Source organism: Vipera berus, assembly GCF_964194415.1.
Source record: "Vipera berus genome assembly, chromosome: 7".
NCBI lineage: Eukaryota > Metazoa > Chordata > Lepidosauria > Squamata > Viperidae > Vipera > Vipera berus.
This window is the reverse complement of record NC_138209.1, coordinates 20978818-21003098: the sequence shown is the minus strand read 5'-3', so window position 1 is coordinate 21003098 and position 24281 is coordinate 20978818. Positions and strand designations below refer to the sequence as shown.

The following is a 24281-nucleotide window of genomic DNA, read 5'->3' as shown; positions in this document are numbered from 1 at the left end:
GAATACCAATTGAAAGGATTCAATATTCATATGGAAGCCTTGGTTGTCTATGAATCTGAAGAGGAAGTAAACTCTTCATAGAAGATGATAGGTATCAATGTCCTCCATTTCCAGTTTTGTCATATTTGCTCCAAGTATAAACCAGGTATAATGGGTGTTTGCTTTTGTCTATTGGCATGGATTATTTGGGGCAGGCCCAAGGTTATAAACTCATGGAACACATGAACTCTCTTCCAGGGCAGAAAGATCAAAGTCTCCTCAAACACAAACACTCAGTCTTGGGATGGCCCAACATTATCTTTAAGATGACATTCAGAAATTCATGGAGGACTCTATAACTTAATACCCTTTAAGACATTCTTATCCAGTCACACCTGGAACACTGCTCCTCATCACTGCAAAGGTGTATACATTGCACATTGCAGCAACCCCTTCTCCTTTGCCCAATTGCTATAGCTGTTGCATAATCTGAAAACTGGCAGAGCAAATTTGCAAGAGGGCTACATTCCCATTATTTCCCATCCATGTTTCAATAATTTACATCAAGTCAGCATATTCATCTACCAATACGTTGTAAAATGAATGCGGTCTTACTCTGCACCAACTCGCCATTTTTGAGCAGTAACTGGAGGCCAATATGCCCAACAGTTCAGCCACCTGGGCTCTGGTCTGGAATATCTGGTTTAGAGGAAGAGACTCATAAAATATATGAGTCTCCCTTTTCCTGTAATAGTCAAACTGGTGCTTCCTGCCATATCTATCTCTGCCTGTCATAATCCACAGTGGGGGCCCCTCAACCTTCCTTTCCTCTATTTATCTTGCCATTCCCTCACTCAACATGCATACCATCAACACATCTAACATTCCAATTCTCTACAACACTATTTATATAAAATCTATTTTTTAACTACACTAATTCACTCTTCCCAACCAAGTCCCAAGTCCTCAGAGAAGACTTCAGGCTACCAGTCTTTCAGAGAAACTTCAGGCTATATCTCAGTCCTAACTATTTTTCCACCACAAGAAAAGGCTGGAAGTCTTTATCATTAATCCCTAGTTCTCACCCAGGCAGTGCATCTAAAAGATTTCTGTTAACCCAGGGATGTTTAAGCTAAACAGCTTCATTTATTCTTCAGTACTTTAAATATGCTCTAATTCAGCAGCCGCTAATCTTTTCACCTAATAAACTGTTAACCACAAAAAGAAAAGCTACAAGCCACTAATAGCTAATATTGGCTCTAAACAGCTTCAACTGATGTCATCTTAAAAATATGTACATATATTTGGAAGATCTGCAGTGTATTTCACAGGCCTTTAAACTTCTGCAGCTTACTTGTGAATACCATGATTCATAAGTAGTATCAGTTCAGGTGATCTGTGGACTGCACCTCATATCTCCCTATGCTGGCCCTTGTATTTCTATTTCTTCTCTTTCTTCATATATATGACTTTCTCTGTTGGTATCAGAAGTCTTGTGGAGAAGTTGGGGCCCTGCCAGCCCAATTATTAGAGCTCCAATTGGAGCTGTGATTAAGATTGCCAAGAAAGCAACTGTCAAAACATCCATGCCATATTTCTCTAATTGTTTATCTGCCTGCTCCCGTGCTGTATCTAAGGCAACTGAGCCAATTGCAGCCTGTCAAGAGAAAAGAAATAATAGATAACACAGCAAAAGAGCATTTTAAAAATACAGCACAAAAGCTTGTTTCATCAAATACTGCATACTATACAGCAGCCAATTAGTGAATAAGAAACTTTTCCCACTGTTGTTCCCCAGCAGCTGGTATTTAAGGTATGCTATCTAGTTTTCTAATGGCAGAAAGTGAAGAAGAACTAAAGAGCCTCTTGTTGCGGGTGAAGAAGGAGAGTGCAAAACTTGGGTTGAAACTTAACATTAAGAAAACCAAGATCATGGCAACTGGCCCTCTCAATTCCTGGCAAATAGATGGGGAAGAAATGGAGGTAGTGACAGATTTTGTTTTCCTGGGCTCCAAGATCACTGCAGATGGGGACTGTAGCCAAGAAATTAAAAGACGCTTGCTCCTGGGGAGGAAAGCCATGGCAAATCTAGACAGCACACTAAAAAGCAGAGACATCACCCTGTCAACAAAAGTGCGTATAGTCAAGGCTATGGTCTTCCCAGTTGCAATGTATGGCAGTGAAAGTTGGACCATAAGAAAGGCTGAGCGCCAAAGAATTGAGGCCTTTGAACTATGGTGCTGGAGAAGACTCCTGCGAGTCCCTTGGACTGCAAGGCGATCAAACCGGTCAGTCCTAGAGGAGATCAATCCTGACTGCTCTTTAGAAGGCCAGATCCTGAAGCTAAAACTCAAATACTTTGGCCACCTAATGAGAAGGAAGGACTCACTGGAGAAGAGCCTAATGCTGGGAAAGATTGAGGGCAAGAGAAGAAGGGGACGACAGAGAATGAGGTGGCTGGATGGAGTCACTGAAGCAGTAGGCGTGAGCTTAAATGGACTCCAGAAGATGGTAGAAGACAGGAAGGCCTGGAGGAATGTTGTCCATAGGGTCGCGATGGGTCGGACACGACTTCGCAGCTAACAACAACAACAACATCTAGTTTTCAGGTGATAGCACCTAGATATTTAGACGAGCAGCCATTAAGAGACCAATTCTCATTGAATTTGTATTGCCTTTTTCGAAAGCATCTAAACTGGTATCCATCTACTCAAACAAATTTCATGACTTATTTTAAGTGATTTTCTACATTGAAATTAAGTGTAGAGAAAAGTAAGGTTTTACACTTAGGCAAGAAAAATCAAATGTACAGGTACAGATTAGGTGAAACCTGATTCAATAGCAGTAACTGTGAGAGGGATCTTGGAGTCCCAGTGGACAATCACTTAAATATGAGCCAGTTTGCGACAGCAGCCAAAAAAGCCAACACAGTCCTAGGTTGTGTTAACAGAGGGATAGAACCAAGATCATGTGAAGTATTAGTACTGCTTTATAAAGCCTTAGTAAGACCACACTTATAATACTGCATCCAGTTTTGGTCATCACGACATAAAAAAGATATAGACTCTGGAAAGAATGCAGAAAAGAGCAACAAAGTTGATTAGAGGAACAGTCTAAAATATATGAAGAACGGTTGCAGGAATTGGGTTTGTCTTGTCTAGTGAAAAGAAGGTCTAGGGGTGACATGATAGCAGTGTTCCAATATTTGAGGGGCTGCCACCAAGAAGAGTGGGTCAACTATTTTCCAAAGCACCAGAAAACAAAACAAGAAGCAATGGATGGAGACTAATCAAGGAGAGAAGCAACCGAGAACCAAGGAGAAATTTCGTAACAGTGAAAACAATTAACCAGTGGAACGGCTTGCCTTCAGAAGTTGTGGGTGCTCCATCACTGAAGGCTTTTAAGAAGAGACTGGACAGCCACTTGTCTGGAATGGTATAGGGCAGGGGTGTCCAACTGCCAGCCCGTGGGCTGGAAGTATCATAGCAAAACTGCGCCCACCCCATTGCTGGCAATGGAAAAAAAGTCACGATAAGTTGTGACACGTTATGTGACGTTGAGAGTTTGACACCCCTGGTACAGGGTCTCCTGTTTATGCAGGTGGTTGGACTGGGAGACCATCAAGGTCCCGTCCAACTTTGTTATTCTGTTATTCTTTACTGTTGCTTTGGAAGAGGACTGCAAGAGTAAATACAATAGTTACTGTTTTAAAGGGGATTAGCTCTTCCTTCATATATTTTCAAAATTTGATTTATTGTAATCAGTAAGTGTTTGAGGGTTATACCTGGTGAGAAGTATAACAGCAAATCTTGCAACAAACTAGGATTGTATTTATAGTAGAGTAATGGTTTAGAATCTGTAGTTTCTTTTAAGAGCCTTACTAACAGCCTTATTAAATGCTGTTTATATTTTTGAAGTTGATCTAAATTGGACTTTCCTGCCTGAGGTTAAGATAGAAAATTGATAATTTTGGGATGCCAAGAAATAGTAGAGGATAAGATGAAGGCCAATTTCCCTCTTGTCACCCTACTCTCTCTCATTTATTCACACAAGCAACATTTGTTGGCAATGACTTAACATTCATACTGACAACCCTGAAAACATCTTAGCGTTACAAAATAGCCTATATCTTAGGTCAATATTGATGTTCACAGTCGAAAGTCAGTCTTGAACTTGGCTATAGTTACAAAATCAGATAAATAGTCTCTTATTGCTTCTGGAAAATCTTATATCTAATTAGGAAGATCTAGCCTTGTGATTCATCTCAACAGTGCTATGGTTTATATTTTCCAAGTATAGGTGGATCAACTCACTAGATTTAAGGAAATGTTTATGATGTTGTAGTATAATTGTTGCATTAGTGCTATGAAAAATTGTGTTCCTAAAGGGAAATTTGAAAATAGGATTGCAAATTCTGACTATGAATGATTTGACTTGCATTGAAATAAAAATAAAATGCTTGCTGAAACATCCCCATTTCCTAGCTATGGATAGAAGAATTTTTACTGGAGAACAAAGTTTATGCTGTTCAGTAAAAAATGTGAATAATGAATGTAATAAAAAGGAGAGGGAACAGGTCTGCACATAAACTGTTTAAACTCCTTCCCTTGGGATGGTGCCTTAGGACATAGTATGCCAAAACATGTATGCCAAAACAACTAGACATAGGGACAATTTTTTCCTCATGTCATCATTCGGCTGAACACCTAATTCTCACAGTCTAATGTCTATGTATACTGATTCATGTAGTGTGGCTGTAGTATTATTTATCATTCTTATTATCTTCTTTACTCCCCCATTTTATTGGGATGATGATAATGATTCTATTGTTTTGCATATTCATTGAGTGCTTCTATACCGGAGATAAATTCCTTGTGTGTCTAATTGCATTTGGCCAAATAAAGTATTCAACTTAACCAAACTCAATTCCATTCAATTCTTGGAAGGATGTGTTCAATCAATTTTATTTCCAGAAGACAGAATTCTTCCATAAAAATCCAATATACCTGCACAGTAGCTTTGGGGATCCAAGCCAATGCAATAAATATTCTCTCTTTCAGCTCAAAACCAGCAAAACAGACCAATACAAATGTGGCTGTAACTCGGGCTATTAGTCCCACAACCAGTATGGCAATACAAAGTCCTGCAACAAAGAAATAGATTTAATTATTTCTGTTATTAAAAAAAAGAATCATGTCAACAACTGAATCGTATAATTTTCCTTCTGAAAAGGACAATAGGTATAAATGCCCAGTTGTTAGTAGAAAACTTACCAACTGTTTGAGGATCAAGAGATGCAACAGATATTTCAGCGCCAATTAAACCGAAAAGAAAAGGTTGGAAAATCTCCCATGCAACCTTAATAATTTTTTCTACCTCTTTCTGCAAAAAAAGCAATGCATTTTTGTTGCACAGTACTGTACATTCATGCAGAAGATGTATAATGCAAACTCAGTTATTTTCACATTAAATAAGATTTTCAAAAAATTAAGTGATTCAATTAAATGATTCATTCATGTTCTTGCTCTCATCTTAGGAAGAGTGATTCTATCATTATAAAGATGAGATCACAACTTTCAAATATTAAGGTATTAAGGACACTTAATTTAATAGGAGCTCTGAAATTATAAATATTCTTTTAGGAGGAATACCCTCACCACAAACATAATTTAAGGCGATACCATCTTTTTAGTTATTTCTATAATATATTACAGAAGTAATTAAAAAGATGGTAGTTCTTTTCCAGGGTTCTCCTTTTTTCATTAAAACACTCTGTTCTCTTCTAATCCCATTCACTTTTATTCATAATACTCAATAGAGAAGTATACTAGCTTCATAATTTTTTTCAGAACATTTGCTTCAGTTGAATGGAGAAAAAAATAACATGATTGAGCCACTAAGCTAAGAATCGCTGTATGCTGTGATGCAATATTAGCACCATTTCCTCTTTTTTTTCTTCCAGAAACTGAACGTCACTGTTTATGAACTTGGGAGGATACATTTAGAGGAAGAAGATGGAAGGCTCAAAGAAACCTTCAAATCTGTAGAAATATTTTTTAAAATACCCATTAATCATGGGATGGGGAATCTCAAAATAGCCTACAAGGAAAGGCTAAAAACTAGAACCAAAGTAATTCATGTTGAAACATTTTTTAACACTTTCACCTTGCCCCAAATAGTTAATAAACTCTCATATTCTGGAATCAGGGAAACTTTCAGGTTACAAGATAATTAAATACTCACTTTCTCATCAGACCATGATAATCCAGCCAGGAATGCCAAGACAATTGTGCACAGTCCTCCAGTTCCAGGGAAACCAAAATACATACTGCCAAAAATTGCAAGCATTGATAAGCCTATAATAAAGAATGCTCTCTTCCATACAAGATATGTCTAGGGAGAGAAATTCGAGAAAGCAAGAGACATGATTCATAAATGTCAATCCAAACTTGACAGGAAACTGAAAAGAATACAATATTTTGGATCTGTGTGACTATGTACAATAAATGCTAAGTAGGGTTACCTCTGGATAGGGAAGTACCGGGAAATTCCAGGTTAGTTAGTTAGATTAGGAAGTTGAAAAAAAACCCACTTGTATTATTACTTTCAAAATGCTGCAAATAAACTATACATCCCCAATTCAACTCAAGCAATCTTTACTTTTTCTTTAAAATAAATATACTAGAAATCTAAGTTGTATTTGCTTCAAAAAGAATTTGGAAAAAAATAATTTGAAACTCAACGTATGACTACAAATTGCCCCATAAGCAATTAATGAGCCATGCCCCATTTTACAACCTTTTTGCTATGGTTATTAAGTGACTCACTACATTTGTTAAGTGAGTCATGCATTTGTTAAGCGAATCTGGTTTCCCCCATTGACTTTGCTTCTCAGCAGCTCCCTAAGAAGGGCAAATGACAATCCCAGGATCCCGGATGCTGCAACCATCATAAATACATGCCAGTTGCCAAGCATCCAAAGTTTGATCATGTGATTGTGGGGATGCTGCAACAGTCATAAGTGTGAAAACTGATCGTAAGTCACTTTTTCCAGAGCCTTTGTAACTTTGGACAATCACTAAACAAATGGTTGTTTAAGTCAAAGATTACCTATATAACACCTCTCTTCTATTCATTAAAGCAGCCCATTTTTTTCATCTGAAAAAAGGTACCACTGTTTTAAAGAATTAACTCTTTGTTCAAAAGTTTGAACAAAGAACAACAACTTCAATGAATAGCATAGTGATGTTGTCCTGATATTTGTACGAGGTCCAAAGCACTCTTCTGATCAAAGCATTTGCAACTGCCAGATACTTCTTTTTATACATATTATTCCACCTTGTGTTGTTTCTCATGCTTCAAGAGATAGAAGATTGCTACATTTCAAAAGGTTTTCTCTTCTTACCTGATCCTTGCTTGGAAAGTAACGAATAAAAATTCCTAACAGCCCACCAGCTGCTATACCCACTGCAACTTCTAATACACCTCGCAGGATATTTTCAAGGGTAGAACCTGTTTTGGCAAAGCAGAAACAGAGGTTTCAAATGGATTTTTGGATAGTCCCTTAGCTAACACTTATAAGCATGGCTGGCTTAGCAGAGAAAACATCCAATTTTGATTATTGTTACACAAAAAGAAGACAGTAAAAGAAAAGGAAGCATTGAAGATACTTCTAGCTGAATTTTGTATCCCAGGAAGGGAGAGAAACAGGTGGTCTCCAGGAGTTGCTGAACTGTATGAAGTACTAAATCATATCTTGATTTTGTCCCACTGAATTATAGTGGCTAGGTATCAATGGTCTGGATATTTACAATACAATATTGGAAATGAATATTGCATGCTTTTATGATTCTCAAGGATTAATTATGTGTTTTACAGGTGCTTTCACAAGCTTTATTTTGAAGGAAAAAGTGTTCCAGAAAATACATACTATATCTAGAACAGGGGTCTTCAAAGTTGGCCCTTTTATGACTTGTGGACTTCAACTCCCAGAATTCCTCAGCCAGCATGCCTGGTTGAGGAATTCTGGGACTTGAAGTCCACAAGTCATGAAAGTTTGAAGACCCCTTATCTAGAATATGTGATACAATCAATAGGGCCTCTCATAAGGATAATAGTAATTAGAAATATCTGTATGAGAGGAAGGATACTCTCAGGTACACCAAACCGTATAAGTAATAGGTTAATATTAGAGTTATAGAAAGCATTTTGGAAACAAGAATATTCCTGAGAAACCATCATGGGGAAGAAAGACAAAGTATCTCAGAATTTTCCCGAATATTTCTAACTCATTTATGGGACATTTTGTGCATACTTAAAGCTAAACCTTAGACTTGGTTCTTATATATCCATTACGACTGGCTATGCTGGCTAATATTGCTGGATTATAGCTCAGAGCAACTTCTAGATCAAGAGTCTGTAGCACCTGGCCCATGGCCCACTACCGGGCTGTGACCTGTTCAAAACCGGGCTGTCTGAAGCAGCGGGCGAGCACATGCACATTCCCATCTTGCACGAATGGAGCTGCGTGCATGTGTCCGCTTACCTGTTAAACCATCCCCTCCCACCCTGCACCGGTCTACAAAGCTGGAAAGGTTGGGGAACTCTGTTCTAGACAGTCCGGAGGCCTCATGTCACCTGTGACATGCATATAATAGGTTCACAATCACTGCCTTATGCCTTTTAATGGCAATAGCTGCCAATAAGAACTTGGTAACTCAATTTGTAATACAAACCACTTCTCCTTCATTGAAACTTGATCTATATTATATGGTGTAAAGTATATGTCACAAAGGTATATATAGAAGAGACAGTAAAGAAATATGCGCACTAAGGTCTCAGGTTTATCCTGATCAAAGGGACAATTTTTCAATTTTATGAATTTTATTGTGTCACAAAGATTTAGACATAAAATCAGTATAAAAGGTTTTTTTATACAAAGCATATTACTTGTATAGAAGAAACATAGCATTATGACAGAGAGGATAGTGGCTTGGATGTGGCTTATCAATAGAATAGACAGGTACCTGAAGAGAATGCTATCCCTAAGCAGGTGTTGAAACCTGTGATAGCCAGAATATCATCAAAACTTCCTGCAGCCATTAGCAAAGTTGGGACACCTTTATCAACACCATATCCTCCTGCTTGTAAAACCAACATTGAAGGGACTACAACTGCAGGAGACACAGCACCTAAGACAAATCTGAACAGACACACACAAATTAACTTTTAGGTACATTAATTTATAGTTATTCCACTTTCCACTGTCAGAGTAGGACCTGCAATTTACAAGAGAAAGGGAAAACTGAAGAACTGTGTTGCGAGTTGGAAAATACAGTACAAAAGTACTAATTTTATTTATGAAAATGTATATGGCTGCCCAACTCACCCTCAACGAGTCCAGGTGGCTTACAAGGATAAAATCCCAATACATAAACAATACAAACAGCAATAACCCTTACCCTCCTGGCAACAACAATCAAATGAACCATTTAATGGACTCCATGCAATTCTGGGTCCCTAGGCCTGTTGGTAGAACCATATGTTCAGGGCCTTGTGAAAGACTGCCAAAGTGGGGGACAATCTTATCTGCAAGGATGATGTGCTATATAAGGAAGGAGCCACCACAGAGAAAGCCCTTCTTGCTCCCATCAGATGGACCTCCTTAGGAAGTATTCCTTGCCTCCCTGCTCTGATGGGTTGGGTAGATCTGATTGGCAAAATAAGCTGTTCCCAAGCCATGTAGGGCTTTGAAGGTGACAATGTCGACTTGGATCTGGAACCAAATCGGTAGCCAATGCAGCTGCTGCAGGAGAAATGTGCAAGTCTAGGCCTCAAAAAAACCATGTGGGCTGCTGCATTTTGAACCAAATGAAGCTGCCAGATACTTTTCAAGGTCAGCCCCATGTAGAGAGCATTGCAGTAGTCAAGATGGAAGGTGTTCTAAGAATCACTTTATGTTAAGAATATAGGTTGAGTCCTTGAAGCACGCTGGATTGATGTAATATAGATCATAATTGTAGATCATAATTATTTATTGTGGCTTAATGTATGAGCCCAGCTATTGAGTTTGTAAACCAAAGTAGTTGTTGATTATTTGTAATCTACCTTTGATTCGGGAGCTTAAGGTGCTATACATAACATTCCTTTCTTCTATTTTCTCCCAGAAAAATAACTCTGTGAGATAAATTGATTTGAAAGGCAAATGACTATCCCAAGATTACCCAGAGTGCTTTTGGGGTTGAGGATGAATCTCTCTGCTTCTAATCTAAACGCTTCACTGTTACATTACACTAGTTTGTGGTTCAGCATGTTACATGAACTATCCAGTCATGGTTTATTAACAAATTGTTGTTAAAGATAGGTCTCGGCAAGATATTTTTTAAAAGACTTTTGAACAGGATTAAATAAATCAATAAAATTAAAAGAAAATTTACCTTTGAATTAATGGTGATTTAACCTACAGTAGTTTTTCTCACTGAATATGCAACTTTGTAAATTCCAGATTATTCATGGATCAGGATTTCAAATTGTACCCTAATTCTCTGTGATATGATAAGAACATAGGTTTTACAGCATAATCAAACTAAATCAGATGTGACACCCACACTTTATCCATGACTTCATGGAAGAGGAAAAACAATTCTGGCCCAGAAAAGAAAACAAATGCTATTTTTGAGTTGGAAGAGGGGCTTACCCAAGCATAAATCCCCACTGCCATGGCAGGTGCATAAGAAAATGAGATATGACTGCCGCAGTACACGCTTCTATTAGGCAGGGTCCCAAGCTTAATCTAAAGCAGACAGCCTTTAGTTTTTTCAGAGCCTGCAAGATAAATGCATGTGCAAGTCAATGGAATTGCTTTTTAAATGTTTTGAAGACCATGGAATAAAACCCTGTGAGATTTGCTCTATTTGGCAATGACCCAGGACCTGCCTCAGGAGGTTTTATGACACAGTTTTTGATTGTTCTGCTTATCTGAATAGCCTCCTAACCACTATGTTTTAATAATTTATTTTCTGCTGTGTATTCTTGTTGGCTGGTTGGGATCAGCATCTATGTTCCCTCTTGGCCAAGCTGTGTTAAGGCATTGTGATGAAAATATTACATTTTATTTTATTGTTTATTTTATTTTATTTATTTAATCATTATTTTATGCCTTGGAGTCACTATTGACTCCTGTAGATTCTGTGGTTAAGTCCCTGAAGTTTTCTTGGCAAGATTTCAGACGTGGTTTGTCATTCCCTCCTTTTGGGGGCTAAGATGAAGTGACTCTCCCGAGGTCACCCAGCTTGCTTTGTGCCCAAGGCAAAACTAAAACAATTTCTATCCTGAGGCCTTAACCATTGCACCAAGTTGGCTGTGCACAATGATGGGGATGCCATAAAAAAAATCTGGGTATCTACCAGATGGCAGCAAATAAGAGAGATCCCAACTGGCTTTTTACCACCTGTATATGAAAGCTCTACCTAGTGAGCATGCTGCTTTAGAAAAGGTGGTAGAACTGAGGATTTTTTCCTTATCTGCTGAGTTTACAATGGTTTTGCTTCTGCAAAAAACAGGAACAGGTAAACTGTAGCACTCTAGACATAGCTGAACTACAGTTTCCAGCTTCCTTCACCGTTGGAGATGCTGGCTGAGACTGCTAAGAACTATAATATGGCAACATTTAGCATGCCAGAGGTTTAATGTATTTGCTTAATGCATTAAGTCTAATCTGGCATATGGTCTTAATTTTACATAATAAATTTTTAAAAAAATCAGGGAAAAGGACATTTTACATCTATTTTAGTTCCAATCATTTTGGCCAGAAGCCAGAAACATTTAGGAAAGATTAATTGGCCTGGATGACATGAGGAATCTAGATTAAGATGCATTAATTGTAAACTTGGTTACAGGTTATTGTTAAGTCCTCTACAACTGGATCCATGGTCCAGATTCAGATAATATACTACATGAGTTTTATCAATCAACTGACACAATATATTGCACAAACACAGCATTAGTGTCATGGCAATACTGTATCTTAGTAAGGCTTAGGTATGCTCCTATCAGTTTGCATGATTAAAAGATGGAATTTAGAAGAATATGCTTGAGTTTTAGAACCACTACATTGCTAAAACTCTAAAGTAGATTAGTCTTATCATTGACTGAAGGAAGTCAATTTTAATTATAAATTTATGAAACAGCTATGAGCTAAATATAGTGGAGTTATATATAGTATTATGAGCTAAATATAGTGGAGGTTGCCATAGTTCAGGGTTCAGACAATTTAGCTAATCTCAGTGAAAAGCAGAAGTTTTTGATTTTTCAATCATCCAGGGGGAAAAAAGGCTAGGAATATCTAATCCTCAAAGCTAGTTATGTCTCATTACTGTAAATCATAGTTTATGTTACCTCTGAATGAATTTAAACTGTTCTATGTGAACAGGGCTCAGAAACGGTCTAACTTCAGTTAAAGGCAAGACTGATCATAATCCTGAGGATCAGTACAGATGACCAAACTAATTCACGCATTGATATCCCTGGCTGCTCTCAGAAAGCAAGTAATGTTGGACAAATCCCAGAACAAAACAAAATGAAGTTCAAAAAAACCCAAACAAATACCAGAAGCATAGGCTACTGCATCCAGAATAGGATAATAACAATCTGTTGACAAGAAAACCACATGGATGTGTCCACAAAGCCATCAGGTGTCAAGAAAGCTAATTTTGTTTTCTTTGCAGTTTTTCCAAGACCTCACATTCTAGATCAAAATTCCCAAATATCTTTTATAAGATAAACAGTTACACTTCTTGCACTTAAGGATAATATCCCTGCTCTACTGGGGGCATTATAGCTCTTACCACAGAGATAAACAGGGTCAGGGTTGAAACTGTTCTTACACATGTCCTGGTAATACATATGGGGGCTGGGATCCTGGAAATTATACCTGACATCGCAGGAAAACACTAGATGGGGAATGTTGAGGCATTTAGGTTCATCTTGCAATTAAATGTACATCTCTACAAAATATTCCTTCCATGTTTTTTTAAAGCCAAATGTCACAAAGAAAGTTTGGTTGGAAGGAACATTTGGTCATTGCATCAGAGGAAAAGTGGTTCCAAATTAATCTGAGATGAGGACTGGGGTCACACATTATACAAATATATCATTAGTTAAATCACAATGTGTGCCATATAAACCTAATTGGTGGAGTTGTAAATTATGACTTATGGCTATCTGAATGTGTGGATTTGGTAGCCAAAATATATGTGAATTTTGGGGAGATTGGGAGTTGCATTGGGCGAGAAACAAAGTAAAGAGGGTGGATCCTTGTTAAATATATGCAAGAGAACCTAGGACTTTCGGTATTGGGTGCGGCTTTCTAAAGAGAGAGGGTGTGTTTTGTTTCTTGAAACAATTTTAAGCCAATTTTAGAGCTGGCACCATTATTTTCATTGGGAACCCAGCCAGTTGATGATTATGTTAAGAGAGGATTACTGAAATTTTGAAAAGTACAATTTAGGAACACTCTATGCCTTAATCTGTAATGCAGCTCCAGCCATTTTTGTTTCTCAATAAGCCAGGGTTAAACAAATTGTGACCCAGTTCAGTATATGAATCAGAGTTTAGTCACAGCTTTATCATCTAGCTATGCATTTGCTAAGCAAGGACCATTTGATACTCCACCTTTGGATCAAGGCCAAGGCCAGCCCGGGCCAAGATGATTGAGAGAGCAATACTTCTCAGGGTGGCTCCCCATTTCACATTGATCAGGACTATGTCAGTGATCAGTGGGATGTTTCTTAGAAGAAATCCAACAAGCAACATTCCTAAAAAGGAGGCAAAAGATGCATATTACTGACATAATTAGCAGCTACAAAGTCTGAAAAGTTTGCTATGAAGTCCAGTGCCTTCAAAGAAGTTTTCCTTTTGTATTCACAAAACACCACTTGAACCCAGGGCTTTTTTTGTCATAGAACGCTCAGAACGGAGTTCCGGCACCTTTTTTGGATGGAACCTTGTAGGATAGGCAAGGCGGGTTATATGACGTGTGAGTTCCGGCACCTTTTTCTTTTACAAAAAAAGCACTGCTTGAACCAAACATTTAAGAAGACAACAGTTGCTCTGTGATCACGCAGTCAAAGGGTCATACTCTTGCACCGTATAGAGTCCCATTTCTTGATCTCCGAACACCACAGATAATATTTTCTTCCTGAATATGTACAAATTTGTATTCCACCAAATTTTGTTTTATAAATTTAACAATCCCATAGACTAGAGCTTATTAGATGCAAAGATACTGAGCGTGTTAAATCATGTTTGCTTGATCTAGGCAGTGTGCTACATAATAATTGGTTTGTACTATGTATTATGTAGAACTAGCCACGAGGGTTTATTAAATGGAGGTTTATGCAGTACACCATGGTTAGGTAAGCTATGATTTAGCATGATGTGGGACTTCAGTCACATTCTGAGAGAAAGTAATTGAGCTAAGTCTAATGATGATAAGCCAAAATATGGTAATATTGTTCAGGAAACTATGGCTTGGCAGCATGGATTTGCACATTGTGTGAACATATGTTTCTTTTTACTAGACCTAATCATCAAAAATTAACTTAATGCTGCTATCACAAGATGAGCTGAATGATAATGATTTTTACACATTTAAACAACTGGCTCAACTAGAATACCACAATACCACCCACCAAACTGACTAGGGGTTTTTGTTTTGTTTTATTTTGGTTTGATTTGTTTTTTAGCTTCATAGGCAAACTCAACATCTTTGTTTAGTTTATGGATCAATATTTTGTGTGAACCCATAGTAACTGGATTATGGTTAAAACACTACGTGGGAGTCAAACACTTGAAAAATGAAGTAATTGCTGCATTGTAAATTGAACCATCCCTGGACCCAAAAAGTAGTGAGTTTAGAACAAAGGAATAATTAAAATCTTAAAAAAATATTAATTAATATAAGTAATCTGCAGGTTGCATGCACATGAAGGATCCCTTACAAAAACTTCTTAGTGAAACAGGGACAGGTTGAGGCGGTAAACTGAAAAAAATAATTGATAATTTATCTTTAAAAGGAGATAATCAATTCATTTTTCTCATTATTTAAAGATCAAGATGAATATTTATTTGAGAAATGGAAACATTTTTGTAATTGTTACTTTTTAATTTGTACCCTTAAGACTTAGCATTTATTACTATTTGTTTTAAGATTCCTTATTATAGGAGTTATTTCATCTGTAAACAAAAAAAATCAAACAGCAATCCCAAACCACCCAGAGTCATACCCATTCCTTTAGATAATGAGATGGGGAGCATGTAAATTTAATGAATAAATAAAAAATAATTAAAATTAGTCAACTTTTGAGTGATTTTCCCAGTAATTAAAATATCTTCACTAAGTAATATTGTATTTTCCAATTAATTATAGCTTAATGATCTAAATTTGTATTATATGGCAGTTTGACAATGGACTATTTGTTTCAATAACCAATCTAAATGTGGAAAGATACAGCCTATCTAAAAACATACTTACCCAAAAGAGGAGGGAGTGGAGGCAGGCCAGGAAATTTAATTAAGCCCATAATTTTACCACCAATTACAGCAAAAAGATAGAGGAATAAAAATCCAAAGAGGCTCCCACCAGGAAGACTTTCATGGGTTGTAATTGACCAGAATACAGCCCAGATCAATGCTATTGCTACCACTGGAAGAAAAAAATGGAAAATATGTAAGCATATTGAAAATATTTCACAGAATTTCTTCACACATTTATATTAATGTTTAAAGGAATTATTACTTATTCTTTAATTATTTACTAATTGCATCTGAATTATGACTTATAAAATTGGAAGAAGCAAACCTGTGCTTCTAAGGCCAATATATCCAATTTTGCTAAATTTTCTCTTTTGTGGGTATAAATCTGCACAATCCAGTAAATTTCTTATCAATCAGACACGCAACCAAATGATGGAAATTGGATCATAGACTAATGTAAATTTTATCAAATTGTAATGTTGAAAGTGGCAGAAGTGATTACATGTATGACTGAGGGGTAATTGTGTTAATCATTTCCTATTTCTTGGAATATTATTTTCATTATAAAATTAAAAGATCAAATATGGCCCTTGGCTAGAGGCATCCGTAGGAAGGGAGTAAAAAGATCAAGATGTGACCATGTGACAGACAAAAAGAGAGGGCAGGACTTCATTCTTATGGGTGCAGATGTCACCTTAAATGCTACTCCGATATCCTTGCCTTGGGCCTAGAATACACTGTGCACATCTACCCAAGGAAATGAATCAAATTATTAACATAGAAAATTGGGGCAAAGTGGTGTGACTGATATACTTATTGAATATATTCGGAGGGTCTAAAGGCTGAAGTGCATCTAACAATGATACAAAGGATGTGGAACAATAATGTGAAATAGGTATTATTTTACAAGCTTTGCTTTGGGAAAGGTTGACAATTAGTCCCACCTTTCACCCTCTTGCTTTCATAGTATTGTGCTTAATTTAGAGTTCATAGAACCAATATATTGTAATACTCCATCCTCAAATTACAAGAATATATTCTGTTGATTTTCATCAGTCAGATTAGCAATCTTTGCACAATAGTTGGATAGAGGCAGGGGGCTGTAGAAATGGAATTCCAGGACTATTTGGACTCAGTAGCCTAAATAACCCCTTCTACTCTGTGGAACAGAATGAGACTGAAGAGAGTCTGACTTGTTAGGGACCATTGTCACCATCAAGGGAACCAGCATTGTGAACAATCAATACTTTTCTATTGGGTACAATTTACAATTTCACTAGTCACTCATTAACCCATGAGCAAGTCAGAGAGCTAATAGGAAGATAAGACTGAAAAGAAGTGGGTGTGGAGGAAAGAGACTGGGATGATATATTCTATTACTCCTATACTTTTCTGCATGCACCACCCAGCGTGAATTATAAGACGTCCAAAGGGCAACTCACATTTTCTTCAGAGCTATTTTCCCATGTTGACCTATTCTAGAACAGATTAAAATACTAGACATCAATTAAATATGCTCCATAAAAAAGGGGCTTTTTAAAAATTCTTTTTCCCCTCACCATTTGTTGCTATTCTGGCAACGATGCCTTGAGGAGGACAAGCACATATTCGTCTTCCTGAACTTTTTAATTCAGCCAGAGGTCCCTGAGCGTGTTCCTCACATCTGTTTAATGGAGCTGTTTCTTTTGTTTGTACAATGCCACTGGTGCCTCCAGAATCCAAAACATCCTGAGTACAAATCAAGAAATAATATTAGGAACAACCATTTGTCACATTCTAAGTCCTATTTTTTTCAATTTTCAAAAGTAATGAACTTAATTCTAAGTAAAATTTTGTCTGGAGAAATTTGTTCCATAGCTGAATTCTAATAATGGCACCAAATTGAACTGAATTGAATTATGTCCAGACAAGAACAGTTGTTGATAAATATGCTGGTTTATGAAGTCTGTAGGTCCTTTATGACTTTAGATCTATTCAAATTGTTTATCTGACTTTTCTGCTCACTTCTAGTCTATGTCCATACAACAGATAAGTTGTAATCCAATTTCTTTTGAGAGTGATAGATAGAATGAAGCTTTGTGGTTTATAATTGCAATTTAAGAATTTGTCTTGATACAATTTACTCCTGCTTAAAAACATGGAGCAGGAGTTCCATGATAAACATTGGGTTTATCACTGATCAGTTTCATAGCTAGCTTCAGGAAATACAGGTAGTCCTTGACTTACAGCAGTTCATTTAGTGACAATCATTTGATTCATTTAACTAACACGTGATTCACTTAAACGTGTGATTTGTTTAATGATTGATGAAAATGGTCATAACATCATTTAATGACCACAACAACTGAAATTCCAGTACCTATTGTTGTAAGTTGAGGACTATGCGTATTAAACTGTTACAATAATGCATATATTACCCCTGAGTAATTCATTACTCAAAAGTAACCCAATCACTACTGTATATAGTCTGGCCTGGTAGTGAGACAGAGGGGAATTCCAGGGTTCCATAGGGAAGTTGAAAAAGCATTCAGGAAAATGGCAGTGTTCGATCATGAGATCATCTAGCCAACATTCCATCTCAAGAAGGGCCCACAAGAAGCATCTAGCAAACCCAGAAATAAGACTATCAATCTTTTTTCCCACTGTCAATTCCAAGAATCTAATATGTAAACAGGTAGCAGTCAATAATTAAAACTGTTTTTGAAGACTTGCAAACTATTAGCCAATAACAAGTCCTGAAGCAGCACATACTACAGGTTGAATATACATCATATGAAAAAGCATCAGTTTTGCATTTTCTGCTAGGCACTTTCATAGAATAGTCTCTAGTCTAGTATTATGGGATATGGAGAACTTCTCCCTATCAACCATTTTTATGCACCTCAATCATATCTTCTTTTGTCAATTTTCCAAGCTAAACAGTCCCAACCACTGCATCCTATCCTCATAGGGAAGGCGTTCAAATCCCTCATCTTCTAGATTACCTTTTCTCCACCTTCCCAGCAACGTAATATTTCTCTTGAGATATGATTACTAGAATATTGTACTGTTCATAATATTCTAGATGTAACAATGCCATAGATTTATATGAGGCCATTATTATCAGAACCAGCTTATGGTCAATCTTTTCTAATGATCCAAAGCATAAAATATGCCTTCTTTAAAAGCACTGCATATTTCTTTACACTTCCAAAGAAACTACGCAGAAGTGTTCATGAAGTTATAGAGGTCAAGCTCAACCCTCCCCTTTTCTGCGCAAAATTAATAACAGCAGTACATTGGAATGGTCGCTGTCGAGTACATTGGAGGGGAATTTAGTGGTTAGTAGTGAGGGATTGTGGGAGTTGTAGTTCAGAAACTCCCATAATAGTTCCATATTTTAGAATGTTCCACTGGATTTCAAGTCCAATATTTATGGAAGATTCACTAGACTGGGGGAGATTGTTATGGATATATGAAAATAACCAAATCACATAGTTGTAAAATAACAACAGCAACAACAAATACCTGAGTTGCTCCATGCATGGGAATTACATTATTGCTAGCATTTGCAGATAGTGGTGTTGGTTTCCAACTCACTGTCACTGGGTCTTCTGCCATTTTGATCAACCTAACTGAAAAGCAAAAAAGGGAAAAAACAAGATACCATCTACTTTAAAAAAGATAGCACCTCCGGCAATGAAGTAGCATTCATAGACACATGATCATCATTACAACATCCAATAAGGGCCTACATATGTTAGGTGATCAATATTAACCCAAAGACTATTTTAAATTGATTGATATAATCCCCCCAAATAATACTTTTAAATGGATTCCAATATGAAATTCATCTAAGCACTTTCTCTTTCTCTCCCTTTCTCACATTCTTCATATATACGTAAATATGCACATGCACATTGGTCCTCAGAATATATTTGTAAATTAATTTCTTTTCCCAGTTTTCTACAAGTCTTCCTGCCATGTACAGATATAATAAATTATTTTGAGGAGTGAACCACTGGTTGGAGAATTACATGGCTGAGGATGCAAAGAATGTGAGTATTTGCTCTTACCTTGGGTAGACGTCTGTCAAAACTCTTCCTAAGGCCAATTCTAAAGATTAACCTGTTGATAGTAGATGATGATTATTTCAGCTGATTTGTTATTTTTGTTAGGGTCAGCTTATCCTGAATCACTAGTCACATGAACACATTCTTGATGAAGATGCTGGAACTGGATGCAAAAATGTGACATGGTCACAAGCACAATGACTGTGTAGTGAGTATCTCCATATGTTCAAGCTGACTAACAACGAACTCTGGAAAATGTTCAGAATAGATTTGATTAAAATAACGTTCAATCCTTTCCATATATGAAAGTGTGACTCCCAAAACACAATTACGTACATTTACAACTTGAAACTGAATTACCTTCATTAGCAGTTTCTTTATTAGTTCTGATTTTTTACAAAAAAGTACAAAAGAATTTCTCCAAATGCGAGTTTAGTTACTAAAATTATTGCCACATTTACTAATGTTTGGTAGAAGCAGTGATCTATCTAAGCCTAGAATTGTTTCTTTTATTTGTACACTGGGGAAAAAAATCTTTTCATCTCATCACAAAGAACAAGGTGGTTTTGTTAGTTGGACTGATAATGAAATTTGCTTTACCAGGTCAAGTGCTGAAATGGGTGTAGAAGTACACAATGGAGTGAGCATTAGTGGCTATTCTGCTTTGTGTAGCATGCAAAATCAAGAGAACGTTTCCTATTTGGTGTGCATGTCAGGGAGAAATGGCTGAAGCTAATTTCCTGAAGAGCATGCCTGCTTGATACACACTTATGCTAATTACAGCTAATGTAAAATATAGTACACGGGTTTCTAAAAATATGTGAAAAGACAGGCAATGAAAGGCAAATAAAACTTTTGCAAATATACACCAGCTTGTTCATTTACACCAAGGAAGCTTCAGTGAAGACTTCTACAGAAACAGACAGTTCAGTTTTTGCTTTTAATGTAACAGGCATGACAAGCAACTTGTAGTTCAAACCTAAACTCCAGAGCTGACTGCCATGCAGAGGATGATGCAGAGGTGATATCCAATAGCAGAATGGAGTTGTAACAATGTAGTGGATTGGAGAGTTGGCTTGTGGTATTAAATAACAATCACAGAAAGATCTGCCAGCTAAAATCTACTTCTGGTAATATTTCTGTTATCACATAAGGTTTAGAACAAAGTATCTTCAACTCACAGAACAGGAACATATTTCCACAAATTAAGAACTTGAATCCTGTGCCTCAACATGGTGCAGTTGTTTAAAATTTTATATCATAGGGATTAAAAAAAAGAAACTCCAAGAATGAAGAAATTGAGTATCTGCATGCTAATCTAACCAGCTGAAGCCAGCAGGCCTTGGGAAATTTTGGACACAGAATTTTTTTCACATCTCCCCCACTAATGATAAATTTGATATTATATATATTGTGGAGTTACAGATACTGTATGGTAGAAGATTCCATAATGGAAAAAGTCATTTATACAGTATGTTATAAAGCAGCTAAAAAGCAAATATCAAATTACAAAAAAGGTAGATTGGACAAAATGCAGTACAGATATTTTTAAGATTTCAAATATGTTGCTTTAAACTATGCTTTTAATAAAAGAAAATATGTCAACATAAAATTGCAACAGTAGCAAATCAGTAAAAATCTATCTGAGCATTTTTATCTCCATTTTACAAATATTACTTGGGAGAAGTCAGTATCCTTTATCATTATGGTTGGACATTGCTTTTAGCTAATAACAAATTATATATTAATGATGTGCACGCACACAGTATAGACATACACACACATGTATATATGTATATACATCTTTTAATTTTACAGGTGCAACTGCCTTCCTAACTTTTTCCACCTGGGGATACTCTGTTGATGCCAAAATAATAATGAAATCAGTCACCTTGGTAGACAGACGTATTCTAGCTATAGGAAAATCAGGAGCAGATATACAGTATCTTGCCAATATTGTGAGTTATAGTAATTGTATGGGTAACTATGTTTAACTGTAACTGTATGTGTGTTAACATTTTGGAATCTGCCTCTGTTACTAAAGGTATTGACAAGTTTGCATAGAAATATATTGGTCCGTAAATATTTGGCCACCACTGTACTTCTCTTTAAGAAAAACCTAATCATTAACCTGCTGGTCAGCAGTCAATCAGTTATCTTTGGGAATGTCAGTCTTGTAACTGTAGCTGGGTGCTAGAACTTCAATCTATCTGTACTACACTTAAGAATAAACGGTGTTGAACTCAGTTATTGGTTTTACAAAAAAGTCATGATCTGCCTCAACTGTTCTTGAATAAATCACATACTTAAGGATAAGCCAAAAACATGGTTTATAAACTACAATGGATGCTTCATGTAATACATTCTAAACCAAACCCAATTACATCATAGACCAGCACAATGTGAAAAACCAACCATTCATTCCTAGCCATAATGATGCCAAAATGTGTATTATGCCCCAGTGCAAGCTACAACCACAGGTGTGGATGTGATTTGTGTTGACCAGTCCCTGCAATTTTTTTTGCTATTTGCCTGTCCTTGTGACCACCTTCTCTCCTCTCCTCCCTCTGTAGACATCTATACAAGAAATGGACTTTAGTGCTTAAGAGCTTCATTAAATCACATTTAGAAAGGAACCTTAACACGGTCACTATCTGCATTGGCATAACATTAAATGCTCTTGAACACAAGACACTTCTAGGGATCTAAGGGTCACCCACATTCATTTCATTTGTCATTATGTGCATCTAATGAAGGCCTTGAGGAATGGGCTAGAAAGTACTTATTAGAAGATTATCATTGCCACTCAGACTACAAGGATTTGTATCAGTGCTATTCCTAACCTACCTCAAAGCTCCTTTTCTAAAGTGAGAATACTTCATTAGCCTCAAGAAACACACACAGAAGAAAACGTTTATAATTAAAAATATTAACCAGACTGTAACTGACAAGCTTTCAATGAATAAATGATGCCCAACAAAGCAGACAAAGAGAGGGTGATTTTTTTTTTGGACAAGTGGGGCAGTTAAGACAATAAATATATAAGAGATAGCAAAGTACTATACAGGTAAGCCTCGACTTACAGCCATTTATAGTGACAGTTTGAAGTTACAATGGCACTGAAAAAAAGTGGCTTATGATCATTTTTCACACTTACCAGTACAACCATTGCAACATCTCCATGGTCATGTGATCAAAATTCAAACACTTGGCAACTGGTTCATACCTATGAAGGTTGCAGGGCCCCAGGTCATGTGATCATCTTTTGTGACCTTCTGACCAGCAAAGTCAGTGTGGAAGCCAGATTCACTTAGCGACCGTTCTAAGTCAGGGGTAGGCAACCTTGGCTCTTTTATGACTCGTAGACTTCAGCTCCCAGAATTCCTGAGCCAGTATGGCTGGCTCAGGAATTCTGGGAGTTGAAGTCCACGAGTCATAAAAGCCAAGGTTGCCTACCCCTGTCCTAAGTTAACTGCAGTGATTCACTTAACAGCTGTGGCAAGAAAGGTTGTAAAATGGGGCATCACTCCCTTAACAATTGTCTGGCTTACAACCAGAAATTTTGGTCTCGATTGTGGTCGTAAATCGAGTGCTACCGGTAACCTAGGCACTCTTAAGAAGGTACATCTGAAGTCTTGGACGGCGGGAACTGACAAATATGTCTTGCCACTCGCGAGGAGGGGGCACGGACGAGTCACGTCCTCAACACCTTGCTCTCCATTCTCGGTACTAGATCGATTCACGAGCAAGGATGGAAACGGCGGGACCTCAATAGGTCGTTCAGTGATGCACCACTGTGAATGGATCTGCCCGGTCCGGATAGAACAGCGTTTTCCAACCTTAGGAACTTGAAGATGCGTGGACTTCAACTCCCAGAATTCCCCAGCCAGCATAGCTGGCTGGGGAATTCTGGGAGTTGAAGTCCACGCATCTTCAAGTTCCTAAGGTTGGAAAACGCTGGGATAGAAGAAGAAAAGTTCTGAGATTAAAACGTACCTCGGTCCCAACAGTTGCCGGAGAGCGACCGATCTCCTTCCAGAGATTGCAGCGGAGGCGGATCCCCTGGCTGCCCGCCTTTGTCAAGAGTAGATGAACCGTCCCGAAAGACAACCCATTCAAGGCAGGCGGGCGAAAAACGCAGCCGCAGGTTGCAGCGTAACTCCTTGACGCCGCTGCCTTCTAACCCTTCGCCTGGTTCCGCGGTTCCGAGGTCGCGCCGCCGATATTAATAACGCTCCCCTCCCTTCTGTGTGGCAAAGAGAGGAGGAGCGGCTGGGAAGAGCCTCTGCTGGCGAGGAAAACGTTAGCTGTGCGAGCCATCGCGGCAGCCCGTGCCAAGAGGGAGATTTCCCTCGCCCTGCTTAAAGGTTTTCCAAAGCCCACAAGATCCGCCCGGAGCAGCAAAAATGGGAGACTCCCGGCGGATTGTGTCATTTTAGACCACGTGGTTTCGTCGGCGCCAGCCAACGTGTAGCGCCGCGAGGGGAGTTGAGAACCGAGGAAAAGCAGATGAGGATAAACTAGGGGTAGGCAACCTCGGCTCTTTTATGACTCATGGACTTCAACTCCCAGAATTCCTGAGCCAGCTTGGCTGGCTCAGGAATTCTGGGAGTTGAAGTCCATGAGTCATAAAAGAGCCGAGGTTGCCTACTCCTGGGATAAACGCACATGTCGTTCTCAAGCCTCCGCGGCCTGGTTTGTTGCCTAAGCCACCAT

At 37.7% G+C, this 24281-nt stretch overlaps 1 protein-coding gene across 3 annotated transcripts; it reads right to left on the bottom strand.

Annotated features, from left to right (window-relative positions):
• Positions 1-558: 558 nt before the first annotated feature.
• Positions 559-23722, bottom strand: LOC308670575 (sodium/hydrogen exchanger 9B2-like). 3 transcript variants are annotated; one of them, XM_081332137.1, is made up of 13 exons: positions 23562-23722; positions 19569-19728; positions 19021-19127; positions 17073-17241; positions 15512-15682; positions 13651-13793; positions 10676-10803; positions 9006-9181; positions 7385-7491; positions 6223-6372; positions 5253-5361; positions 4986-5122; positions 559-1636 (listed from the first exon to the last, which is right to left on the bottom strand). In XM_081332137.1, exons 3-13 carry the CDS (start codon positions 19111-19113, stop codon positions 1400-1402), a joined length of 1620 nt encoding a protein of 539 aa, XP_081188263.1. In that variant the 5' UTR covers positions 19114-19127; positions 19569-19728; positions 23562-23722; the 3' UTR covers positions 559-1399. The 3 variants fall into 3 exon arrangements, with proteins under 3 accessions (XP_081188263.1, XP_081188265.1, XP_081188264.1); XM_081332139.1 differs by having other exon boundaries at positions 19021-19123; XM_081332138.1 differs by having other exon boundaries at positions 19569-19620; positions 23562-23690.
• Positions 23723-24281: the final 559 nt, after the last annotated feature.

Bases quoted from the DNA above. Each gene is read 5' to 3' on its own strand.
- LOC308670575 (XM_081332137.1), bottom strand. From the start codon at position 19,113: ATGGCAGAAGACCCAGTGACAGTGAGTTGGAAACCAACACCACTATCT. The intron at 17,242-19,020 runs GTATTTGTTGTT...ATTTGTACTCAG, and splicing joins CCATGCATGGAGCAACTCAG to GATGTTTTGGATTCTGGAGG. The intron at 1,637-4,985 runs GTATATTGGATT...TTCTCTTGACAG, and splicing joins TCCCCAAAGCTACTGTGCAG to GCTGCAATTGGCTCAGTTGC.